Raw genomic sequence first — 22,281 nt, forward strand, 5'->3', positions numbered from 1 at the left:
ATACCATCAAATTAGGGCACAAAAAGGCAATCCAAAATAGGAAAGCTCAATTAACAGAACAAGTATTTATCAAGCACAAATATATGAAGGCACTGTGTGTGGAAAATAACCACCATAACTATGTTATATAATCTAGCAAGGTAGTTAAGACCAGCACAGTAGAAAGTGTTAAGTGGCAAGTGCCTTAAGCACCAGCAAAGAGTTCTGAGATTTCAGAGGAAAGAATTCAAACCAATTTCTAAATTACTGGAAGAAGCTGTACAAGGAGGTACAATGTTAAATGAACTCTAAGGATGACTATAATTTTTAACCAGCAGAGATGAGACTAGAAAAAGGATAATCAAGGAGGAAGAAATAGACAAAATTTAAAAGTGGAAAGGGCTAGATATATTAGAGGGTAAAAGGAACATTCCAAATTCTCTAGAAACCAGGTTAAATAAAGGGAGAAAGGTAAGGCTTAAAAGGTAAACTGGGTTAATTTTTGAAATGCTTTTTATGACAAACTAAGAAGCCTGGAAGTTATCCTGTCAACAACAGAAAAATACTAAAGGTTTCTGAAAAGGAGAAAGACACGATCAAAGTGAAGCTCTAGGTAAGATTATTCTGCTACTGATGCCCAGAATGGCCTGTAGGACAAAGGGCTTAAAGCAAAGAAACCATTTGTTTAACCATAGCAACAGTCTCAGTCCAATGTACTAAGAACTCAATTATGGTACTAGAATGAATAAGAATGGAAAAGGAAAGGATGGGTCAAGAAAGATTTCAAAGGAGAAAAAGCAGAATTTGACAATTAGGGTTGAGAGGAGTGGAAAATTAATTATAAACTCAAAATTCTCCTCTTGTTTGTAAATGTTTATTAACTCTTGACTACATACTGGCTTAAAATCCAGACTCCTTAGCCTATCATTCAAGTCACTGTACAATCTGACCAGGTGTTCCTTTTCTTCCCCTCCCTACCCTATTCCATATACATAACGTGGCATTTTACAGCCTTTGCTTTAGCTCATGCTGTCTATCTCAACCTGGAGATTAGAACAGCTTGAGACTGAGAAGTGGGCTTAGACAACTGGAATTACTTGGACAATGCGTGAGACAGAAGGAGTTCCCAAAAGAAAAAGTAGGGTAAATTACCAAGGGGGCAAACAGGAGGAGGCAAAACAACAAGCATTGCCTACTTAAGCCGTTGGCAATTTACAAATTGAAACTGATAACATTATGTCTGCAGGAGCCACATTAAGAAACTAGGGAGCACATGAAAATTAATCTTTTCATTGTACAGTCTTCTGTACAAGCTAAATTTGCCAGGTAGATACACTTTGTTCTGTTTTTTCGACTTTTTAAAATCATGCACAAAAGATATAAAAACTGGGTATCAACTTGTTTAAGTCACCTCAAATCAATCACAGTATCAGAACAAGGTCCAAGTCTTGTTCTTCATAGTTCAAGCCAAAAAACATTACTCCCTAAGGTAACTCTGATCTTCCCCCACCTCTCACTGTGCAGCAAAGTTTAAAACTTTTAAATAGAGAAAGACAAATAAATTCCTTGACTTTATAAAAAATATAAATCTATTTTTAAACTTAGGGGGGAAATTACAATAATTTCCCCATTAAAGCACATTTCTGGCCCAAAGACTATTATACAAAGAATATGTTTACATATAATCCAAAATATAATCTTTGGGTAATAAATGATTTATTTTTCTACTACATTACAGTAATGTTCAAAGTTTCTAAAATGTACCTGTATTATTTTATAATAACTTTTTAAATTTAATCTTTACTGTTTTTTTCATTACCATTTAGTCACCTTTTTAGTCACCTTATACCCCCCGCAAAGCAATCACCACTCTGTTGTCCATGAGTCCTTTTTCCTTTTTGCTCAGTCCCTCCGCCCCCTCACATACCTCCCCCCACCAGCTGTCATCCTGCTCCCCATCTGTGAGTCTGTCTCCATTCGCCTTGTTAGTTCAGTTTGTTCATTAGACTCCACATATGGGTGAAATCATATGGTATTTGTCTTTCTCTGACTGGTTTATTTCACTATCATAATGTTCTCCAGGTCCAACCATACTGTCACAAAGGGTAAAATTTTCTTCTTTTTTACAGCTGAGTCGTATTTCATTTTATACATGTCCCACAGTAGTATGACCCACTCATCTACTGATGGACACTTGGGCTGCTTCCATACCTTGATGACTGCAAATAATGCTGCCATGAACATAGAGGTGCCTATGTTCTTTCAAATTAGTGTTTTGGGTTCCTTTAGATATACTACCAGAACAGGGATTGCTGGGTCAAAAGGCAGATCCATTTTTAATTTTTTGAGGTATCTCCATAATGCTTTCCACAGTGGCTGCACCAGTCTGCATTCCCACCAACAGTGCAAAAGGGCTCCCATTTCTCCATCATTCTTTTTTAATGTTACAAAACTAACAATTTCAACTTTTAAAATATATACTAATGAAATTACACTTAGGTTTTATTATTTAATAAATAAGCTTTGAATTCTCCATACATGCTTGACACAAATTATATAAAATAAGTCCCTGCCCCTCAAGTCAGTTTCAACCTAGTAAGACTAGATACAGCATTTAGCTCAGTAGCTGGTTCAAGGGAGCCATCACAAAAAGAGATTCACTAGGCCCTGGCCTGGTTGGTGTGGCTCAGTTGGGTGAACCATCTTCCCATGGACTGAAGGGTCGCAGGTTCAACTCCTGGTCAGGGCACATGCCAGGGTTGAGGGTTCAATCCCTGGTCAGGGTCTGTGCGGGAAGATAGCCTGTCAATGTTTCTCTCTCACATAAGTGTGTCTCTCTCACATCTGTATTTCTTCCTCCCTTCCTCTTAACCTAAGCAGTGGAAAAATGTCATTGGGTGAGGATTTTTTTTAAAAAAAGGTATTAGTCCTTAAACTTGATTTCCAAAATTACCTTAAAGCTTAGAAATATGTATCATGTGTTCAATTTCCCACATTACTTAAGGCTTCAATGCTAAAATGCATTCAAATTGACATTCAAACTACAAGAGTTTAAGATCCTGAAACAGCCATTACGATATTACTAACTAGGGCAGAAAAGAAATTTACATTTTAGAAAAAATTTCAATAAAGGGGTTAAAACCCAGGTTGTCCCTAAATATTCATTTCTCAACAATTCTAAAAATATACATATTTATAAAATGTGTGAGAAAGATGCGGACTTTAAACTTTAAGAATTTTTATAGAATATTTCTTCATAATTCTTTTCCCTCACAAACAGAAAACTAAAAATATTATTCTCCATAATGCTAAGGCCTTTTTGAAATGTCTCATTATTTTAGGTTTTCACATTTTTTAATCTTAAGGTGTTCTAACATAGTAGTACAACACTAAAAAAAAACTCTTACCAGTTCCTAGATCCATCTTATTCATTATACGTACTGTTCAAGAAACTTTAAAGTGATCATGTAACAAAAACTATACTAATAAAGGACTCTGAAGACAGCATGATATAAGAGGAAATGTACATCAAAACAGGAATCAGGAGACCACTGTTGAGTAAGTCAATCCCCCTGAGCTTCTTTTTCTGTGATCTGAAATTGGACCCTATGCGGGAGCGGAGTGGGGGACCAGGGCAGAGGAACTGGTCTACGTGTACAAATTTACATACAACCTGGGGATTCACAGTATCTACAGAGTACCAGGAACCAATACGCAGATTTCTTAAAGGTCTGCATATCTCAGGTTAAGGTAATTACTTGGTTCTCAGCCACCTCTAAAACTGGAATGTTTCTATAAGCAAGTATTTTAGCAATAAAGCCATAAAATAATTGACAAAGCAGAGAAAAATAAAAAAGCTCTGATAATAAAAGTGATTGACTTTACTAATGAGAGTTTCAAACTCAAATTTTTTAAAACATACCATTTCACTCACCTACAAAATTGTCAAAAACTAAAAAATTGATAACATTCATGGCTGGCAATTCATTTTCAGAGGTTTGGCCTGTGGTCATTTATAAACAGGAGTTGCAATACAGACCACCTCCCAAGGAAATACATACAGGATGTTGCATAGAGTTTCAGAGCCACTTGCCCTAAACTTTAGCTTTACTGTCCCAGGACTTCCCTTTGCTTCTCTCTGCTTTTTTCTTTGTGTACAGGAATACAGTCACTGGTGCATTCCTCTTTCCCAGTATGTTCCCTCTCTTTGGTGGGCATATCCTTCAGTAGCTTCCTACGGAGGGATAAGTGGAAATAATTTTGGGGGATCTGGCAGGCCTCCGTTGCCTTTATTCTGCCTTCACACTTGACTGATCAAATGGTTGGGTTCCAGGCCAGAAGTCATCTTCCTTCAGAATTCCAAAGACATTGCTCCACTGTTTTGATATTGCTATTGAGAATTTGGTGCCATTTTTAATTCATGTGAAAGTTTAAGGACTGAATGGTGAGACCCTCCCTCCCCGAGCTGGCAACTGGTAGATTTCACTGTAGGGTATTTGGCAGGGTAACCTAGCTGGGGAGATTATAGTATTAATGTTTCCAAGTATTTTTCTCTAGAGCCATCCAATTTTTTCCAGAAAAGACCTCTTCATAAAGGATAAAAAATATAATTGGCTGCTAGTGTTCTTAGAGCTGCACAGGGCATAGGGGTCAAAGATTTCACCATTTAACATCTTGCTCGTCCCCTCATTTTCAGGTGAGCACTTATTCCCCTACCTTCCACAGTGCCAAGTATCCCTGGGTCTAGAACCAGTTTGGTTAACTTTGTCCACAAAATAAGTCTTTTTGTGAGGGCTGAGGAAGGTCAGTCACCAGGCTCCCTGGTATGAGGCATGTGCAGAAATTTTCAGCCTCATACATCTCTCACCTGCACCCAAGTAGCCAATTTACTTCTTTTTTTTTTTTTTTTTTTGTAAATGAAGCTGCTCTGTGGAGAATGAATTAAAGAAAGGCAAAGAAAAATAATTCAGACCCAATGGGGGAGCACTAACATTCTTTGGGTTTTTAGCCTTAATTAAAATATTGTTTCATTATAAAAGTAATCCCAGCCCTGGCTGGTGTGGCTCAGTGATTGAGTGGATTGAGGCCGGTGAACTGAGGGGCTGCCAGTTCCTTTCCCAGTCAGGGCACACGCCTGTGTTGCGGGTCAGGTCCTCAGTTGAGATTGTGCAACAGGCAGCTGATTGATGTTTCTCTCCCTCTTTTTCTTCCTCTCTCCCCCCTCTCTAAAATAAATAAAAATCTTTTTTAAAATAAAAATGAAAAAAATAATTCCAGAGAAGCAGAACATAACACAACTAAATTATAGAAGCTGGAAAATGGTATCTATTAGATTAGGATACCAAAGAGTATGTAGTACCACCCCCCCCCCCAAAAAAAAAGTAGCAGTAGCAGCAGCTACTGCTGCTGCCACCTCTTAATTTTATAAGTGGCTGCAAATTCTTTGACATTTTTTCCATTAAGAGATTGGGACTCTTGAATCTCGAACTAACTAGCTTATAAACAACAAAGGATGTCCTAGGCTGAATCAGAAAAGGAGATGTAGATTTCGCCTTGCTCATTGGGTAATTCCTGCTGGTGCCGCGGCCCCATTACAGTTAGCAGTGTAACTGCCCTGGAGCTGCCATGAACTATCCCCTGCAGACAGACCGCATGGAAAGGCTCTCAGAAGACCTGAAGAGATATAAATGCCCAGCCAGCCCTCAGCACTCCAGCTCATCACCATCTGAATAAAACACAGAAGAGACCCTGAGCCAAAAGCACCCAGCAGAGCTCTTCCCAAACTCCTAACCCACAGAAACCATGACAGATAATAAAAGTTATTGTTTATTATATGCCCGTAATTTTTTATGCATAAATTCTAGTAAGTATAGCAAACATGATAATTAGATCAACTAATTAGAGAGAAGAAAAGAATTTCCATCAATAAGGGCAGTTATCAATAGGGGTGAATTTTTCAGATAGAGACCAGATATCATATATTTAAACGATTTGAAAAAGCTATGTAGTAAGTAAGGCACACCCCTCCTGGAGTCGGCATTTTTATCTTAGAGCCTCTACAGATTTTTCCCCTGCATCATGACTTTTCTATAGCAAAAGAAAGTGCTATAAATATATAAATATATTTACCAGGCTACTGAGCAGCCAAGTCAGAGTCCTGCAGTATAATCCTTCTAAATGTAGTAATCTATTATGGCCTAAATTAATCTGCAGCTTCTTTTCAACCAAAATGAGTGAGCCAGTTATTGCAGAAGCATCAAAACTGCCAAACAAAGCAAATATTATTGGATTTACTCTCTTTTGAACTAAGAATCACCACACGTTACCACTAAGTCGGACAGACCTTTTAAATTATGTATCTGGCAGAGGGTAGGGGCCTGGGTGAAAAGGTGAAGGGATTAAGAAAAAAAAAAAACCCATAGATAACAGTATGGTCATTGCCAGAGGGAAAAGGGTTAGGGGGAGGCAAAAAAGGGTGGAGGGCATAAATGGTGATGCAAAGAAACATGACTTAGAGTGGTAAACACACAATACAATATACAGATGATGTATTATAGAAGCACATCTTAAACCTATATGATGTGTTTAATCAATATAACCCTAATAAATTCAATTAAAAATACCAAAAAATAAATAAACTACGTATCTCATTCATATCTTTTTTTATACTTTTATTCACTTAACTAACAAATACCTAATGAATACTGTGGGTATGCAAATGCATGTAAGAGACAGTTCATAGCTACAAAGGATTTCATGGTACTGTGGGGAAAACATTAATACAACCAATGAATTTTAAGTCAATATGATAAATGATACAATGAAGTATGACAAAGTATTGTGGAGTATAAATAGGGTGTGCTGGATGTTTTTTACTTGCTCCTCCAAAACCATTCTCCTTCCTTTATTCTGTGCTTAGTGACCTACAAGGCTCATCTTTATGAACTACAGAAACTGGGCTCCCTTGTTCTCTGGCTTAAAAATTGGGTTAAATCAGAATCAACAGTGATAGTCTCTCTGGGTTCCTAAAATACTTGCTCCTTCTGCCCTTCCTGGCCCAAAGATGGTGTCATTTTGCTAGTTCCTAAGTGCTGCACTATTCTTTATTGGATTTCCTTAAAACTGCCCATTCATTCTAAGTAGTCCCTCCAAGACAGAGTCTTTCATCTATTGTAGGAATGTTAACTGTTTCCTACCTGGACCCTAAATGATGGAGAGGAGTGTCTAACTCAGATGAGGGAAGTCTAGGAGACTTCTAAGAGGAGGTAATGCTTCAGCTATGTCTTAAATAGCTGAGCAGATTTGGCAGTAAGACTAAGTAAGAAAGGAAGGTAATAGTCTAAGGAAACAATACTGTCAAAAATTTGGAGACATACGAGAATGTGAAAAGAATAAGAAAAGGTGAGTTCAGAGTGATGTAACAGGAATATGATGGAAACACAGGCATAATAGGAAATAATGCTAGAACTGAACTGTAAAGCGTTTTTCGATGGAGATGTTTAATAAACCTGGTCTCTATAATAAATATATTTTTAAAAGCTCAAACAAAAGGTGATTTATAGTTTAAAAGAGACTTGAGACATACCAATCAAACAGATTTTTTCTCCATCCTGATTAGAACCAATTATTCAAAAATGGGAAGGGGAAGAGGAGGAAAAGAATTGAAAATGTGGTCAGAGAAAGACAAGCACCATATAATTTCACTCACATGTGGAATCTAATGCACAAATTGAACAAACAAGCAAAATAGAGACAGACTCATAGAGAGCAGGCTGCAAGCTCTGGGATTGGTGGCGCGGGAGGGGGACGCGGGGGGAGAGATGGAGCGAAAAAGAAAAAAGAGAAAGAACTCATGGACACAGACAAGAGTATGGTGATTGCAGCGGGGAGGGGGTGGGTGGGGTGGAAGAGGTTATGGGGAATAAATGGTAATAGAAAAAATACAATAAAATAAATTTTTAAAAAAGAAAAAATGCATCTTTTCATGAGATGAACAAAGTTCTCTTATTTTCAATTAATTCATGTATCTATGAGTGAATACTGCTTATTGTAAATATTCTATTCCTATTTTTCATCATAAATATAAGTGCTATGAAAACTTATTTACATAAACATATGAGTTTTATTATAGTAATGCCAATTATTTTAATTTTTTAATTTATATGCCAAAAAATCACAATAATTTATGATATTTTTTAACTCTGGAAAGTAATGGCATTTATTTGACTTCTCTATTTTTTATTAAAATTACTTTTAATGATCAACTAACAACCTGATCAGGTCCTTCAATTCTGTTGAAGATTAAGGATTAGAAACCACATGACTAGTGAAAAGCTGTTAATCAGTCATTCCAGTCATTGCCTTCTCAACAACCTCATCAATATTCTGATTGGTCTCTGTGGTGCCTCTCACCACAGGACAATGTACTATTTGTGATAGCCAAAAGTTGTACCTTGTTTTGTAAAGTGGAAGGAAGAAATATAAAGACTGATCAATTTTACAATCTGAAAGTTGAGCTCCCTTAAAAATATCCATGGGCTTCATTCTTTTTATTTCACCCTCATTGCATATACCATTAGCGCCAGCAGTGACTGACTGGTTATTTCATCCATCAAGTCTTGTCTTTGTTTACACTGCCAGTTCCCTGAAAGCAAGATCAAGGTCCAAACCTCTTCTTGAAACCCCAGGTGCATGTAAAACTCTCAAGCAATGTTCACTGAAGGAATATGTAAATTTTTCATTCCCATCCCAAGTCCTCTTTCTCATTAGAGAAAACAATTTAAGAGTTAACCAAACTGGAAATCAGAAAAAAAACTTGAAATATCATCACCAACCCCATTGTAAAGTAACAAAAATACTGTTTTCCTACCTACCTAAAATAAGAAAATTTCAAAACAACTGGACAGTAGAAAACTAAAATACATAGGGATTCACATTTTATTTGGAACTTTGGAACAACTATCCTCATTTTGATAGAACTAAAATAGTTGTAACCAATTTTTCCATCAAAAATGTATTACTATTCTCTTCATAAGATTTAAGAAAAAATATTTCACCAAATAAAAGGTTCTGATTTCACTCTCACTGATTCAGAGTACCTATAAAATCAGGTTCTGAACAGTAATTACTGATAAGTTACATAATAAATGAGAACACTAAAACTGTAGAGCTCTGAAAAACTTTATCTAACACTGACAGAGTTAGTTATATTTGTGAATTTTCTTAGCTGACACTTTTGGCAGAGAATATCAGATTGATCTTCACTTTGTTAAGTAAATTTTGCAAAGTCTGGTAAAAGTTCTATCCATCAAGTCAAATATTAACAGAGAATATTTTAGTCTTATATCTTTATACCTTTACATTGTTGAAAGTACTAAAGTATAATTGTCAGTGAATTCAATAATGGCATCACGAAAAGAGATCCCATTTTTTGTTTCAAGTTAGGTCCCTAAGACCACATAAGCTTTTTTAAATTTGGTCAATCATTCTTTAACTCACAAATATTTACTGAAGATGTATTATGTGCTGAGTACTGTGTTAGACATGGTATTTTAAATGTATCAAATGCCACTTTATTTTTCTTAAATTTAAAAAATATTTTTTCCATCATTCTTTCTTTACAAAAATTCCAAAATTCAATTAAAAAAAAAACTCTTTCAACCTTATGTATAGTATTAGATTTATATGATTTTGAGTAATCTGACCAAACAGTAAGTTTTCTTCTTCAGTAGAGAAAGGTATAGTTAAAGCCTGATGACATAAGATCATACAAAAATAAAGACAGAACCAGGTAAACATTAATGTTTGCAAATTCTTATAACAAATAACATGTTGTATGGAGTTTCCATAAGAAAGTTTATCCTTAAGTATGGATTTAAATTAGAAGTCAGCATCATCTTTGATAGTTTCAATTCTCCAACTCCATTTATTTCAAGTGTGTACCCTCATTTAGACAGTTCCAGTTTTAGAGGTCTTCATGCATTTTGACATATACCTGTGCAGAAATAACCCCATCTACTGGGAAGAGGTGAAACGACAGGCTATTTTTGAAAGTGCCAGCAAGTTACACGGAAATGTATTAAGACAAATATTTAAGACTGGGGTCCAAACAGTTCTGCCATCTCCAGAATCCTGAGCCATTCAAATTGTTCTCCAAAACTCTTCTATCTCTTACCAAAAATAAAGGGAAATAGGACGATACATTTAATTTTCTAAATGTTTTCTATATTATTTAAAGTTATAACACAGCAGCTAATTTAACTATACGAATTCTTTATGATACACTGGTACCCCCAAGCATACAAGATATTTATATCTATCTCATAAAACATGGTATTATTTAAACCAACACCTATATAAATTTTGTACTTGCTCCTGAAAAATACAGCATACATTTGGTTACGACCAACTTATTTTTTTACCTTATTCTTTACTTTAGTGTTTTAAATTCATTTTTCAATTACAGTTTACATTCAGTGTTATTTTGTATTAGTTTCAGGGGTACAGCATAATTGTTTAAAAAGCATATATTTTACAAAGTGTTCCCCATGATGTTTCCAGTACCCATCCACACCATACAGATATTACAATATATGTTACTGACTATATTCCCTATGCTGTAATTTATATCCCCATGACTATTTTATAAATATCGATTTGTAATTTTTTTAAATGTTATTGTTATTCTATTACAGTTGTCCCAATTTTTCCCCTTTGCCCTCCTTCACCCAGCCCACCCCCAACTCCCAGTCAATTCCCACACTGTTATCCATGTCCATGTGTCACTCATACATGTTCTTTGTCTACTCATACATGTCCTTCCCTTCTTTCCACTGACTAACTTATTTAAAACACAGTCTTTGGTCATAAACAAAATACATTAGCATAATATCTTAACAGCTTAAACAGTATTTGTCATGTATTTTATATCCTGTCCAGCAAAATCCTAAAATAAGTAACACTTCTCTCATTTAAAGAATGCATTTATAACTAAAAGCAGAGACACTGAGAAAGTAAGTAATTTGCTTGATGGCACAAAACTCATCAGTAGCCTAACTAGTATCTGAATCCAAATTCTCTACCAAGTTCTATGTTTTTTCCGTAATATCCCAACTGCCTGCCACAAAATTACCATGTATATCTTTCGCAGTAAATAAGGTCTAAATTATGATATCTGCTTTGTGACAGTTCCCAGGAATGCACTGTGATCAAATTTTAAAAAGTCTGCTTGGATTTTAATAAAATTAAGTTTCTTCCTTTGTTTTGTCTTGTAGAAAAATAGATACATGATCGTAATATAAAATAAAAATTTTTAAACCATAATCCAATTCATATTTAATAAAACAATTATATCTATTCTTTTCTATTGCCACATTTTAGACGTGTTTATTCTTTTTATCCTACCGTTTCCAAATATAAATTGAGGGGGATTGATAGCAGATAAACAGTCAAACCTTGTTAAGTCATGTTTGTTGCAATTCACTTTCAGCTGGCAAGAGAAAATAATAATAACATCACTGGCCGCGCGTCCCAGCCAGTCAAGCAATGCTACCACGTGTCCGGCTAAGACCTCACCAAAATGCCATCTCAAATGGAACATGCCATGGAAACCATGATGTTCACATTTCACAAATTTGCTGGGGATAAAGGCTACTGAACAAAGGAGGACCTGAGAGTACTCATGGAAAAGGAGTTCCCTGGATTTTTGGAAAATCAAAAAGACCCTCTGGCCATAAACAAAATAATGAAAGATCTGGGCCAATGCCGAGATGGCCAAGTGGGCTTCCAGAGCTTTTCACTAATTACAGGGCTCATCATCATGTGCAATGACTACTTTGTAATACACATGAAGCAGAAGGGAAAGAAATAGGCAGCTGAGCAGCTACTTCGTCCCTGATAAAGAGTTCTCTCCCAATGGGTCACTTAAGGAATCTCTGCCCCACAGCTTCCCCGTATAAGGATTTCATGAGCAGACTGGGTCCCTTAGAAAATGTACAAATAAAATCCCACCTTTTTGACAAGAGAGAGAAAAGCCAATTAAAGCCAGATAAGCTTTTGATTTTTATATTGCTTGCATCTTCTTGCCCTCAACAAACAAATTTCTTTTTCAGTTTGAGGAAAAAGAAAATGAGAGAGAAAATAATAAATTTTTTAAAGGTCCATAATAGAAATTTTGAAAAGGAGAGTCCAATCTAAGTTATTCTGGTTTCTTATATCTCCTTTCATAATACTATATAATAAAAATAATGTCTAACACATGTCAAGAAATTGATAAATATTTGTTGGCTGAATAAATGAAATAAAGGCTCTAAAGCATTATAAGATCCTAAATCATAACAGGATCCTGAATTTAAAAGACACAGTTATGCTTATTAATCTATTATCAAAATGTTCATGAAAAGCTTTTTTATCATTGTTTGAAATCAGAAGCCTTACATGAAAGCTACAGAAGTCAAAAAGGGTGGATCATAAATAATAAACTTATAAATGGTAGAATTATGGTAAAAGGAACAGAACAGAATCCAGAAATAGAACTGCATGTATGTTGTCAATTGATTTTTCAGCAAAGGTGCCAAGACAATTCAACGAAGAAAACAAAAGTATTCTAACAGCCTGGCTGGAATGGCTCAGTGGATTGAGTGCCAGCCTGCAAACTGGGGAATGATCAACACTTTGGTTCCCAGTCAGGGCACATGCCTGGGTTGTGGACCAGGTCCCCAGATGGGGGCATGCAAGAGGCAACCGATCCATGTATAATCTTGCACATCGATGCTTCTCTCCCTCCTTTTCTCCCTCCCTTCCTCTCTATCTAAAAATAAATAAATATATATATTTTTAAAGCATTTAGCAAATAGTGCTAGGAAAATCAGGTATCTATATGAGAAAAAAATGTTTTTCAACCCTGGCCCTTACCTCTCACACCGTATTAAAAAAATTAACTTCAGAAGGGTCATAGATCTAAATGTAAGAGCTATTATAAATAATACAGGATAAAAATCTTCATAACTAAGAATTAGGAAAAGATTTCTTAAAACATAAAAAGCATAAACCATAAAGAAAAAATTGATGAACAGGCCTTAGTCAAAATTCAAAACTTCTGCTTTGAGATACCACTGAAAGGGGGGAAAAAAGGCCCAATATAGGAGAAAATACTTGCAAAACACAATTTTAAAACTATGAGCAAAATATTTGAACAGGTATTAACTAATGATACATGGATAACAAATCCATGAAAAGACACTTAACACTGTAGGTCAATAAGCGAATTAAAATTAAAGCTACATTGAAATATCTCTACACACCAATCAGAATGACTATAATCAAAGACTGACAACAGCAAGCGTAGCTTAGGACTGGAAGCAACTGGAACTCTCATGCACTGCTAGTAAAAATGCAAAAACGATCCATCTTTGAAAAACAGTTTAGCCATTTTTTTAAAGTTTGTTTGTTTGTTTGTTTGTTTGTTTGAGAAAAGGAGGGGAAAGGAGAGGGAGAGAAACAGATGTGGGAGAGCAACATCAATTGGTTGCCTCACCTATGCTCCCCTGTCCCAGAATGAACCTGCAACCCAGGCACGTTCCCTGGCCGGGAATCAACCAGATCCTTAGCTCTGCCGAACACCACCCAACCAACTGAGCCACACCAGTCAGGCTTCGCCATTTGTTTTAAAGTTAAACACATATTTACCATATGACCCAACAATCCTAATCATGAGAAATGAAAATATGTTCACAAAGAGAAGTGTACTCTCTTAACAACTTTATTCATAATAACCAGGACCCAGAAACAACAAATGTCTGTGGATCTGTGTGAATGGATACACAAAATGGGGTGTATGTGTATAATGCAATATTCCTCAGGAATAAATACGAACAACTGATATACAACATGAATGGATCTCAAAAGCACTATGCTAAGTCTAAGAAGCCTGACTGCATTTACATGAAATTCTAGAAGATAAAACTCTAGTGACAGAAAGTAAATTAGTGGTTGCCAAGCACTGAGTATAGCAGAAGGAGACAGTCTATGAAGGGGCCCAAGAAAACTTTTTGGGAAGAAAGAAATGCCCTCTGCAATCATCCATGCATTAATTCCTACCTAAAATGAATCAAGATTTATTTTAAAACTGAAATTTTTTGCCTGCTGTCAATTTTTAGTAAGAAACTAAAACAAACTGCCAAACTTAAGATACACATTGATACTTAATGCCTTGTCAAATGTAGTTTTAAATAGCAGTCAACGTTTTCAGAAGTTACTCTAAAACAACAACATAAATTCCTCTTTGTATACTAACTATATATTAGTGGGAAAACCCAAAAGAAAAGAAAAATGTTAACATTCAATTGCAAAAATTGCAAAATGCTGATACCCAGAAAATTAGCATCAAGTGAAAAACAAGCTCAGTCTTCAGCAAAACTCCCCTAATAAGGCAAAAATACATATGACGGCATTCCTAAATATAAGCAATAACTAAGATTAGAAAATACAATGAAAATGCCTCAAGTATAAATTAGCTGGAATTGTGTTAAAACAGAGAAGAAAATTATTAAACTATCCCAAGCAATACAAACAAAAGCTTAAATAAATGTAAAAATATAACATGCTCCAGGTGAGAAAACTAAACAGTATACTTAAATGTCTCCTTCTCCCAGAGTAATGCAATCCTAATTACAATCCCAAAGAAATCTGTTTTAAAATTCAACAAGTTTAATATTCATATGGAAAAGCAAATATATAAAGTAGGAAAAAAATTCCAGCAAAAGAGAATATTAAATTATAAAGCTACCATAATGAAAAGAGTATGGCACAGAACAAGAGATAACCTGATTCTACTATAACTACTTTAATGTAACTAAAAAGATATCGCATCATTGTGGAAAGGAAGAACTGGTTAATAGATAATGATGAGATAACTAAATAGCAATTTGAGGGGAAAGAGCATCCTAAACCATTTTTTAAAACACTAAAATAAAATGTACTTAATTTTGACTAAGCCTCTTGAAGAAAAGCTTTCCTAAGTATAGAAATAATCAGAAAAACAAAAGTAAAGTTGGGCAGATTTGACTCCTAAAATAACAAATTTCTGCATGTCCAAAAATGGTCAAAATTAAAAGACAAATAACAGACTGCAGCAAATTTGACAACAGACTAGTATCTTTTTAATTCTCAAGCAAATCAATACAAAAAATAGCTAAAACCCTAACAGATAACTAGAACCAGGTCAAACAAGTCAACAAAGAAAAATATAATTAGTAAACAGAGAGGAAAATATACAACTTCACAAATAAATGTATAAAAACTATACCATGAAATTAGCAAAAAAAAAAAAAAATTAAAATAAGAATGAGTGCCTGTAATAGAATTGTAAAAAACATTTATGTATCCTTTGCTGCTCTGAAATAAGCACAATTCTCTCAGGAAGCAGCCTGAGAGAAAAAAAATTAATCAAGAACCTTAAAAACATCCATACCCTTTAACACAATAGCACTCTTCCTATGGAAATATCCTAAGAAAATAATCCTTTAAAAAAATCAAAGTTATCTACACCAAGATGTTCATAGCAATCTGTAATAACAAAATTTGGAAATAATTAAAAGTTAAAAAAAGTGTCCTGACCTGTGTGGCTCAGTTGGTTGGGCAAAAGGTCACCAGTTGGATTCCCAGTCAGGGCACATGGCTGGGTTGCAGTTCGGTCCCCGGATGGGGCACATGTGAGAGGCATCCCATCGATGACCAATAATTCTCTCCCCTTTCTCCCTCCCACCCCCCTCTCTAAAAATAAACAAATAAAACCTTTAAAAAAAGAAAGGGAGAAAGAGAGAAAGAGAGAAAAGAAAGAAAAAGAAAGAAAGAAAGAAAGAAAGAAAGAAAGAAAGAAAGAAAGAAAGAAAGAAAGAAAGAAAGAAAGAAAGAAAGAAAGAAAACCACACAATGGTTTCTGTAGCATCCTCTTAACTGGTTATCCTAAAAAAATCAATATTCACAGTTCCCATCCTAGTCCATTCTCCCTACTGCCCCAAGATTAATGTTTCTAAACATCAAACATATCAAAGCTTAAAATCCTTCAATGGTCCCTACCTCCTTTAAAAAAAAAAGTCTAACTTCTTGACAAAATATAACAGGGTCCTGCCCTGACTGATGTGGCTCAGTGGGTTGGGCGTCCTCCCACAAACCAGGAGGTCACCGGTTCAATTCAGGTCAGGGCACATGCCTGAGTTGCAGGCCAGATCGCCGGGCTCAGGGTGTGCAAGAGGCAACCAATCACACATAGATGTTTCTTTCCCTCTCCTTCTTCCTCCCTATCCCTCTCTCTAAAAAATAAATACATAAAATTTTCAAAAACATATAAAAGTAACAGGGCCCTAAATTGGTTTGTCCCTATCTATTGTCTCATCTCTTGCCACTCACACCCAATGCATTAGCAGTAAAGACCACTTAGGGAATTACATTGAACTACTACTGTGTTGCCAGCATTGGTTAAATAAAATGCCAAAAAGCTCATAATCAATGCTGAAACAAGGATTCTGCCTTCACGGAGTCTACAGATAGAAATGACAAATGCCCTTCAGTGGGTTACAGAGGAAAGGACAATGTGGTCAGGGAAAGTTCTGGGGTAAGGGTAATCTGCAGTTGAACCTTAAAAGATGAGCAAGGATGGCAAGGGTAATTCCAGCTAAATGGAAAGTATTTGTTTCCCCGTAAAATCTTGTAAGTTTGTGACAGACATTCCATATAGACAACTTAGCTTCTGACATGTACTTAATTAACCTCTTCAAGTTTCTATGTCTTGGAGGTATTGTGAGAATTAAATCTGGTAACACATGTAAACTTAACATAGTATCTGGCACTTTAAATAAGCATTCAACACATGTCAGTCATACAGAAACACATAATGCTGATTGCAGGAGCATACAAGTATTTCAAGGGTCCAGCATTCTTAGAACAAAGAAAGTAACAGTAAATAAAATGAGGGCAAAGAGAGAAAAAGCAGTCAAGAATAGTGTTACACAACATATCATCAAATAGCTAGGGTCAAACAGTTCTCTCTACACACCATGACGATATCCTCATACTACCTATTACAAGAGCACAAATAATTTACACTAATAATGATACCGAATCATAAATAAAACATAAGTTCTGTTAGGTATGGTCTATCTGAAAGGACTAGGATACATTACATCTTTAAAAGCCTTTGAAATCTTTAAAGTCTTTTAAAAATGGCTAAAATACTCCTTCATTAAAATGGTCTACACTCCTTTATTTACCTTGAAAATTGAGTTATATGTGAAATAGCTGAATTATATACTAAACAAATGGCGTATTAGTATGTTTTAATAGTTACAATTCAACCAAGAGGAGAGAAGTAGAATCCATGATTAAAACGCACACAAACACATTTACTCACCAATGAAAACCAAACGATGTGAAGTACCTAAGTAGGTCCAACTGCCCGTTTAAAGGTTAGACTAGAATAACTTAGAGAGAAAATAAACAAGCTAAGCTAGATTGGCTTCCTCCTCAGAAACTAAGGATATAAAATGAATTGGAGACATTCAAGTCACTAACACCCCTATAATAAGGAGTAAGTCATTACGGTATACAGGCACATTCCTACTTAGAAACCTGTGAAATATAATGAAGTTCTAATTTTTAAAGCCTTAAATCAATAAAATATACAGGAAAACAATACTAAAACACCAACATATCTAAAGTGAGATTTTTAATTTTCCATTAGCAAGACAAGGTTAACCTCATTACCACTAAGGGTTTTTATAAATTAATTATATGAGAAGCAGCATACAAAAACATTTAAATTACAAAAAGGTCTGGAGAAGTAATGTTATTTCTCTATACCTAAGAATTTCAAATATTAGAAATTATATTACACTGCTTTTCCCAGCCTTTGATTCTCAAAAACAATAATGATATAAAAAAATTACCCCCCTACCCTAGCCAGATAGCTCCAGCTGGTTAGAGCATCCTCCTGATACACCAAGGTTGTGGGGTCAATACCTGGTCAGCGGACACAGAAGAGTCAACAAATGAATGCATTAATGATTGGAACAACAAAATAATGGTTGTTTCTTTCTTGTTCTCGCTCTTGCCCTCCCTCCCCCAGAAGTAAATAAAAAATTTTTTTTACATTATCCCCAATTTTTTTACTATAACCAAATACAAAGAATATGAAAGAGAAGCCTATGTCAGATATTCCTCAGTGTAATATATACAAACTTTACATTTTATAATCAATTTGCTCTAGAAGCACTTGTTGAACTTGGTATCTTTACCATAGAGTCTATATTAATATGTCATAAAGAACAACAGAAGTAGCTGAAGGACTCAATCAGATTTTAACCACTAATGGCCTGAGGAATCTCAAATTTGGAATTAAATTAGCCCTACTTTGCTAGCATCAAGTATCAAACTGTTCACTAGTTAATTGTGGTCTTAAGAATATATAGAAAAGTCTAATATCTGTTGTGGATGAAGATCTCATAGCTCAGATATTTGTCCTCCTTCAGAGAGAGAGAGAGTGTCAGAAGAGAGTCTCTTCACAAGAATTGTTTACACCTTTCAGTAAAGGGGCACCTCTACATTAAGGATATACAGTAACAGGGTAAGCACAGTTCACAAAGCACCTTGAAATCAACAACATTCTATAAATCTAAAATACTGGTATCATATTAACATAAAGCAAAGAACAACAATTTTAAAAGCATCTGATAGCCCCAGTGTATTGTAAACCATATAAAAGCTCACAGTAGGATCTATCTTTTTTTTTAGCAATTTTCCTCTATTATGGAATCCGGATCTAAATGAACTGTTAAACACTTAGTCTAAAGGTATGCCAAACATTTCTTAAGGTCTTAACAAAGAATCAACTTTAAAAAAAAAAAAAAAAAAAAAACAACGAGGCCTAGGTTAAATATTTTATTTGGCTTCTCAAGATGGACTGAAAAGTTGGGCACCAGCTCCAGACCAATTCCTGGACGCACATCAAACACAGCGCTGTCATTTATCCAGTCAGTCAAAACAATCTTTTCCATCTAACCCTTTAATGTTTATGTCCTAAAAAGCTGCTAATTGAATCCAGCTCTTGAGATCTATTTGTTAAAATATATACCATCTAATTTGTAAATGAACAAAAAAGAAAAAATATATGTTAACTTTCCTGGCAAAACAGAAGAAAATCCATCATGTGTAACCAAAAGGGAAAGGGCAATGTTTTTAATATTTGAATATTTTCTCTTAAAATATGACAGAGGCAGATTCCCAATGGTTTTAAGAAACTGAGAGTACCTCAACTGTTTTTACAATTAAGGGGGACACAGTATATTTAAAATTCCTCAGAAAAATTTAAAAATACAAAATCACTCTATAAATTTAGTCCAGGGTTCCTCTCTGCCCCCTCCCCAAAAGTAATCTTGTCTCCTAATTTTACTCATGAATTTTAATAATGCATCATATGCAGTCAGGAAACTACAAACACTTTAAGATCTATTGAGTCACACAAAAAACCCTCAAACTCATTTTATCTGCAGAAAAATCAAAATCCCTGTTTTCTCCCTCATTTTATATATAGAGAGAGAGAGAGACTAGAAGGAAGGAAGTAACGTGTTCTGATGCTTTTGGCACACCTGGAATCACAGGTTCCTTTCATAATCACTGACACAGGGCTGACTCAGGAGAGGAACAGTAGTAGATAAACTAGAGCAACAAAGGTCCCTTATGAAGGTTTCCATTGATTCATAATAAGGAAACTGAATGGGGGAAACAGGGGAGACAGGCATTCCCCAATCCAGATTTTCCATTAAGAAACACTCAGTTAACGATTCTTTGCAATTTTCCCTAGGGAAAGTAAAACTGTCATGAAAGTAATGCATTTTTTAAGTTGCTGCCAACATCGTCTAAATTCTCAAATACCAAATTCACTGCAAGTTTGTATCGCAAAAGTTCACCCAGTGTACTGGGATATGACACACAAGCATTCAATTAGAAAAATTAGTCCGTGTAAATCTCAAAGTCTAGTGTACGCAAACATAATTATAGTTTATTCTTACACATGCACCCACACACATACACAGATTAAGGAAAAGCATCTTTCTCACCACACATCCGAATATCAACGTGGATATTATATCAACTGCAAATGGCAAAAGGAGGATAACTACGCTGATTTCATTTATACTTTTCAAACCAAACATAATTTTTCGTTAAAATGGGGTAACGCGACCGTGTAAGACGACCAAAAAAGGCACTGCAAGCAAAATGGGCCTGTAATGTTAAAGATTCAATGCACTGAGACTCATAAACACTTTGTAAGGGAAGCATTCTATCTAGCAACCCCTCCAGACATTCTTTTCCATTTAGAAAAGGGAAGGGGAGGAGGTTGAGGAGAGAGCGAAAACTTCGCTTGAAAGTTTGCATGAGCACATACTCAGAAATGCACCCCCCCAAAAAAATGTGTTTGTAAAGCCGGTCTAGAGTTAGAAGTGAGACATAAGTTCTGCGGCCTACAAGGAACAACCCAAAACATGCTACCCTGCAATCAAACACTTCCAAAACACAGAGTGTACAATGAGCCGGAGTCGTCGGATCAGGCAGACACACCGGAAAAGTCAACCTCAGTCTCCTTCCCTCCCAAGGACGTGCGTTTCAGGTGTGTGGCACCGGCTGCTGTGGCTGGCAGCAGAGAGTGAAGATTTTTGCACGCGGGCACAAGAGGGCCAACAAGTTAACAACCAGGGAACACACACACACACACACACACACACCCACCCTCCCGTTAAGCGCTCCATCTTTAAGGAGTGTTTACTGCGCGCAGTCAGCCACCGGATTCAATAATCCCCGCACAGGAGCTCCTCATCCTCTCAACGTCCCCACCTGGGCAGGAGCCCAGGGGCTGCTCCCCGAGGCCCCGGGAGAGAGTCGTGTTCCTCGGCCGAGGCTTTTCGACCTCAAATCTGCCTGAAATTCCAACCGGGGTCCCCCTCCCCTCAACAAAAGACCCCCGAGTCACCCTTGGCTTTTTCAAGAATTTCCAAACAAGAGCGAGTGGTTTTGCCATGACTCTTCCCTGAACTAGGCCCTCCCACGTCCCCCGACCCCCAACTCACCATTGATCGCGACCCTGGCCCTTCCCAAGGCCATAGGCACCCCCTGCCGGCTCGCCCACCCCGCGTCTGCCCCAACCAAGTCCCATCGCCCGCCCGCCCCCTTACCCTCTCACCTGTCAGGCGAAGCTTGACGGGCCCGTTCCTCCGGCCCCCGGGATTAGACATGTCCCCAGCGGCGGGGGCGGCCGGACTGCGGCCGTCGGCGCGGGGCCCAGGGCCGGCGGGCGGCGAGCGGAGCGGGGGCGACGGTGAGGCGCGGCGGAGTCACCACAGCGGCCGGGGTTGCGGCCCGAGCAGCCGGCGCCGCGGCCGCCACGGCCGGAGGGTCCCGGATGTGCCGAGCGTCGTCGCCATGAGCCGCGGAGGGAGCGGGACGCCGAGCTCCCCCCTCCTCCCACTTCTCCTTCCTCGGCCCGGGCCGCACAACAAAGCGGCAGCCGCGGCCGGCCGCGCCGCCTCCGCCCGCGCCCCCGCCGCCTCCACGCAACCACCTCCGCCTTTCCCTCCTTTCAGCGTGGCGGGGCCCGGGAGCCGACGGGGCCGGTCGGCTGAGGCGGGCGGTACTCGGCTGCGCCGGGGCAGACTTGAGGATCGGCCGCTTCCTCCTCCACCCGCCCTCTTGTCTGAGCGAACCGGGTCCTGCGGCCGCCGCGGCCACTCTTCTGCTGCGGGGGGCGGGGAGGAGACGGAGGTGGGGCGGGCCGGGGGGCGGGGGCCTGCCGGGCGGGGCCTGGGCGGGGCCTGGGCGGGCGCGCGCTGGGTGCCCGGGGCGCGAGGGCGCGGGGGCGCGAGGGCGCGAGGGCGCGAGGCCCGGCTCCGCCTAGGCGCCCGCGGCCTGCAGAGGGTTCCACGCCGAGCTTAAGGGGGGGTGATCAAAGGAACAAAGTGGCGGTGCAGAGCTCTCTGGAACCAGGAGGATCTTAGAGGGCTTTGTCTTTGCAACGCAGACTGCATTTATTAATCGCTTACTGTGTACAGGGCTCTCTGAAAGGTGGGGCCAACAAAGTTGGAAACGCGGCCCTCTGGGAATGGAGCGTCACATCGCTGAGGGAAGAGACACTATTTCCATACCAAGGATTCCAGCAAATCCCCACGGGTGTTTTGCTCCTGGTATAGTAGCTGCCACCTCCATCCACGGCTCACCTGGTAAATGAGATCAGCTTACCTTCCTGCTCTGGCTCTT

At 37.8% G+C, this 22,281-nt stretch overlaps 1 protein-coding gene and 1 pseudogene across 1 annotated transcript in view; one reads left to right on the plus strand and one right to left on the minus strand.

The window, feature by feature from the left end:
• SMURF2 (SMAD specific E3 ubiquitin protein ligase 2) overlaps positions 1-21,495 on the minus strand; it is a 95,590-nt gene extending 74,095 nt beyond the window's left edge. Inside the window, exon 1 of the mRNA XM_054573039.1 lies at positions 21,212-21,495. Coding sequence (XP_054429014.1) covers positions 21,212-21,263 — 52 coding nt within the window. The 5' untranslated portion in view covers positions 21,264-21,495. The remainder of the gene's footprint in view (positions 1-21,211) is intronic.
• On the plus strand, positions 11,554-11,854 carry LOC129070218 (protein S100-A10-like; annotated as a pseudogene).
• Positions 21,496-22,281: the final 786 nt, after the last annotated feature.

The sequence above is a fragment of the Pteronotus mesoamericanus genome, unplaced genomic scaffold, assembly GCF_021234165.1.
Source record: "Pteronotus mesoamericanus isolate MK-2021 breed Mesoamerican mustached bat unplaced genomic scaffold, CSHL_Meso_final contig_246, whole genome shotgun sequence".
NCBI classification, from domain to species: Eukaryota; Metazoa; Chordata; class Mammalia; order Chiroptera; family Mormoopidae; genus Pteronotus; species Pteronotus mesoamericanus.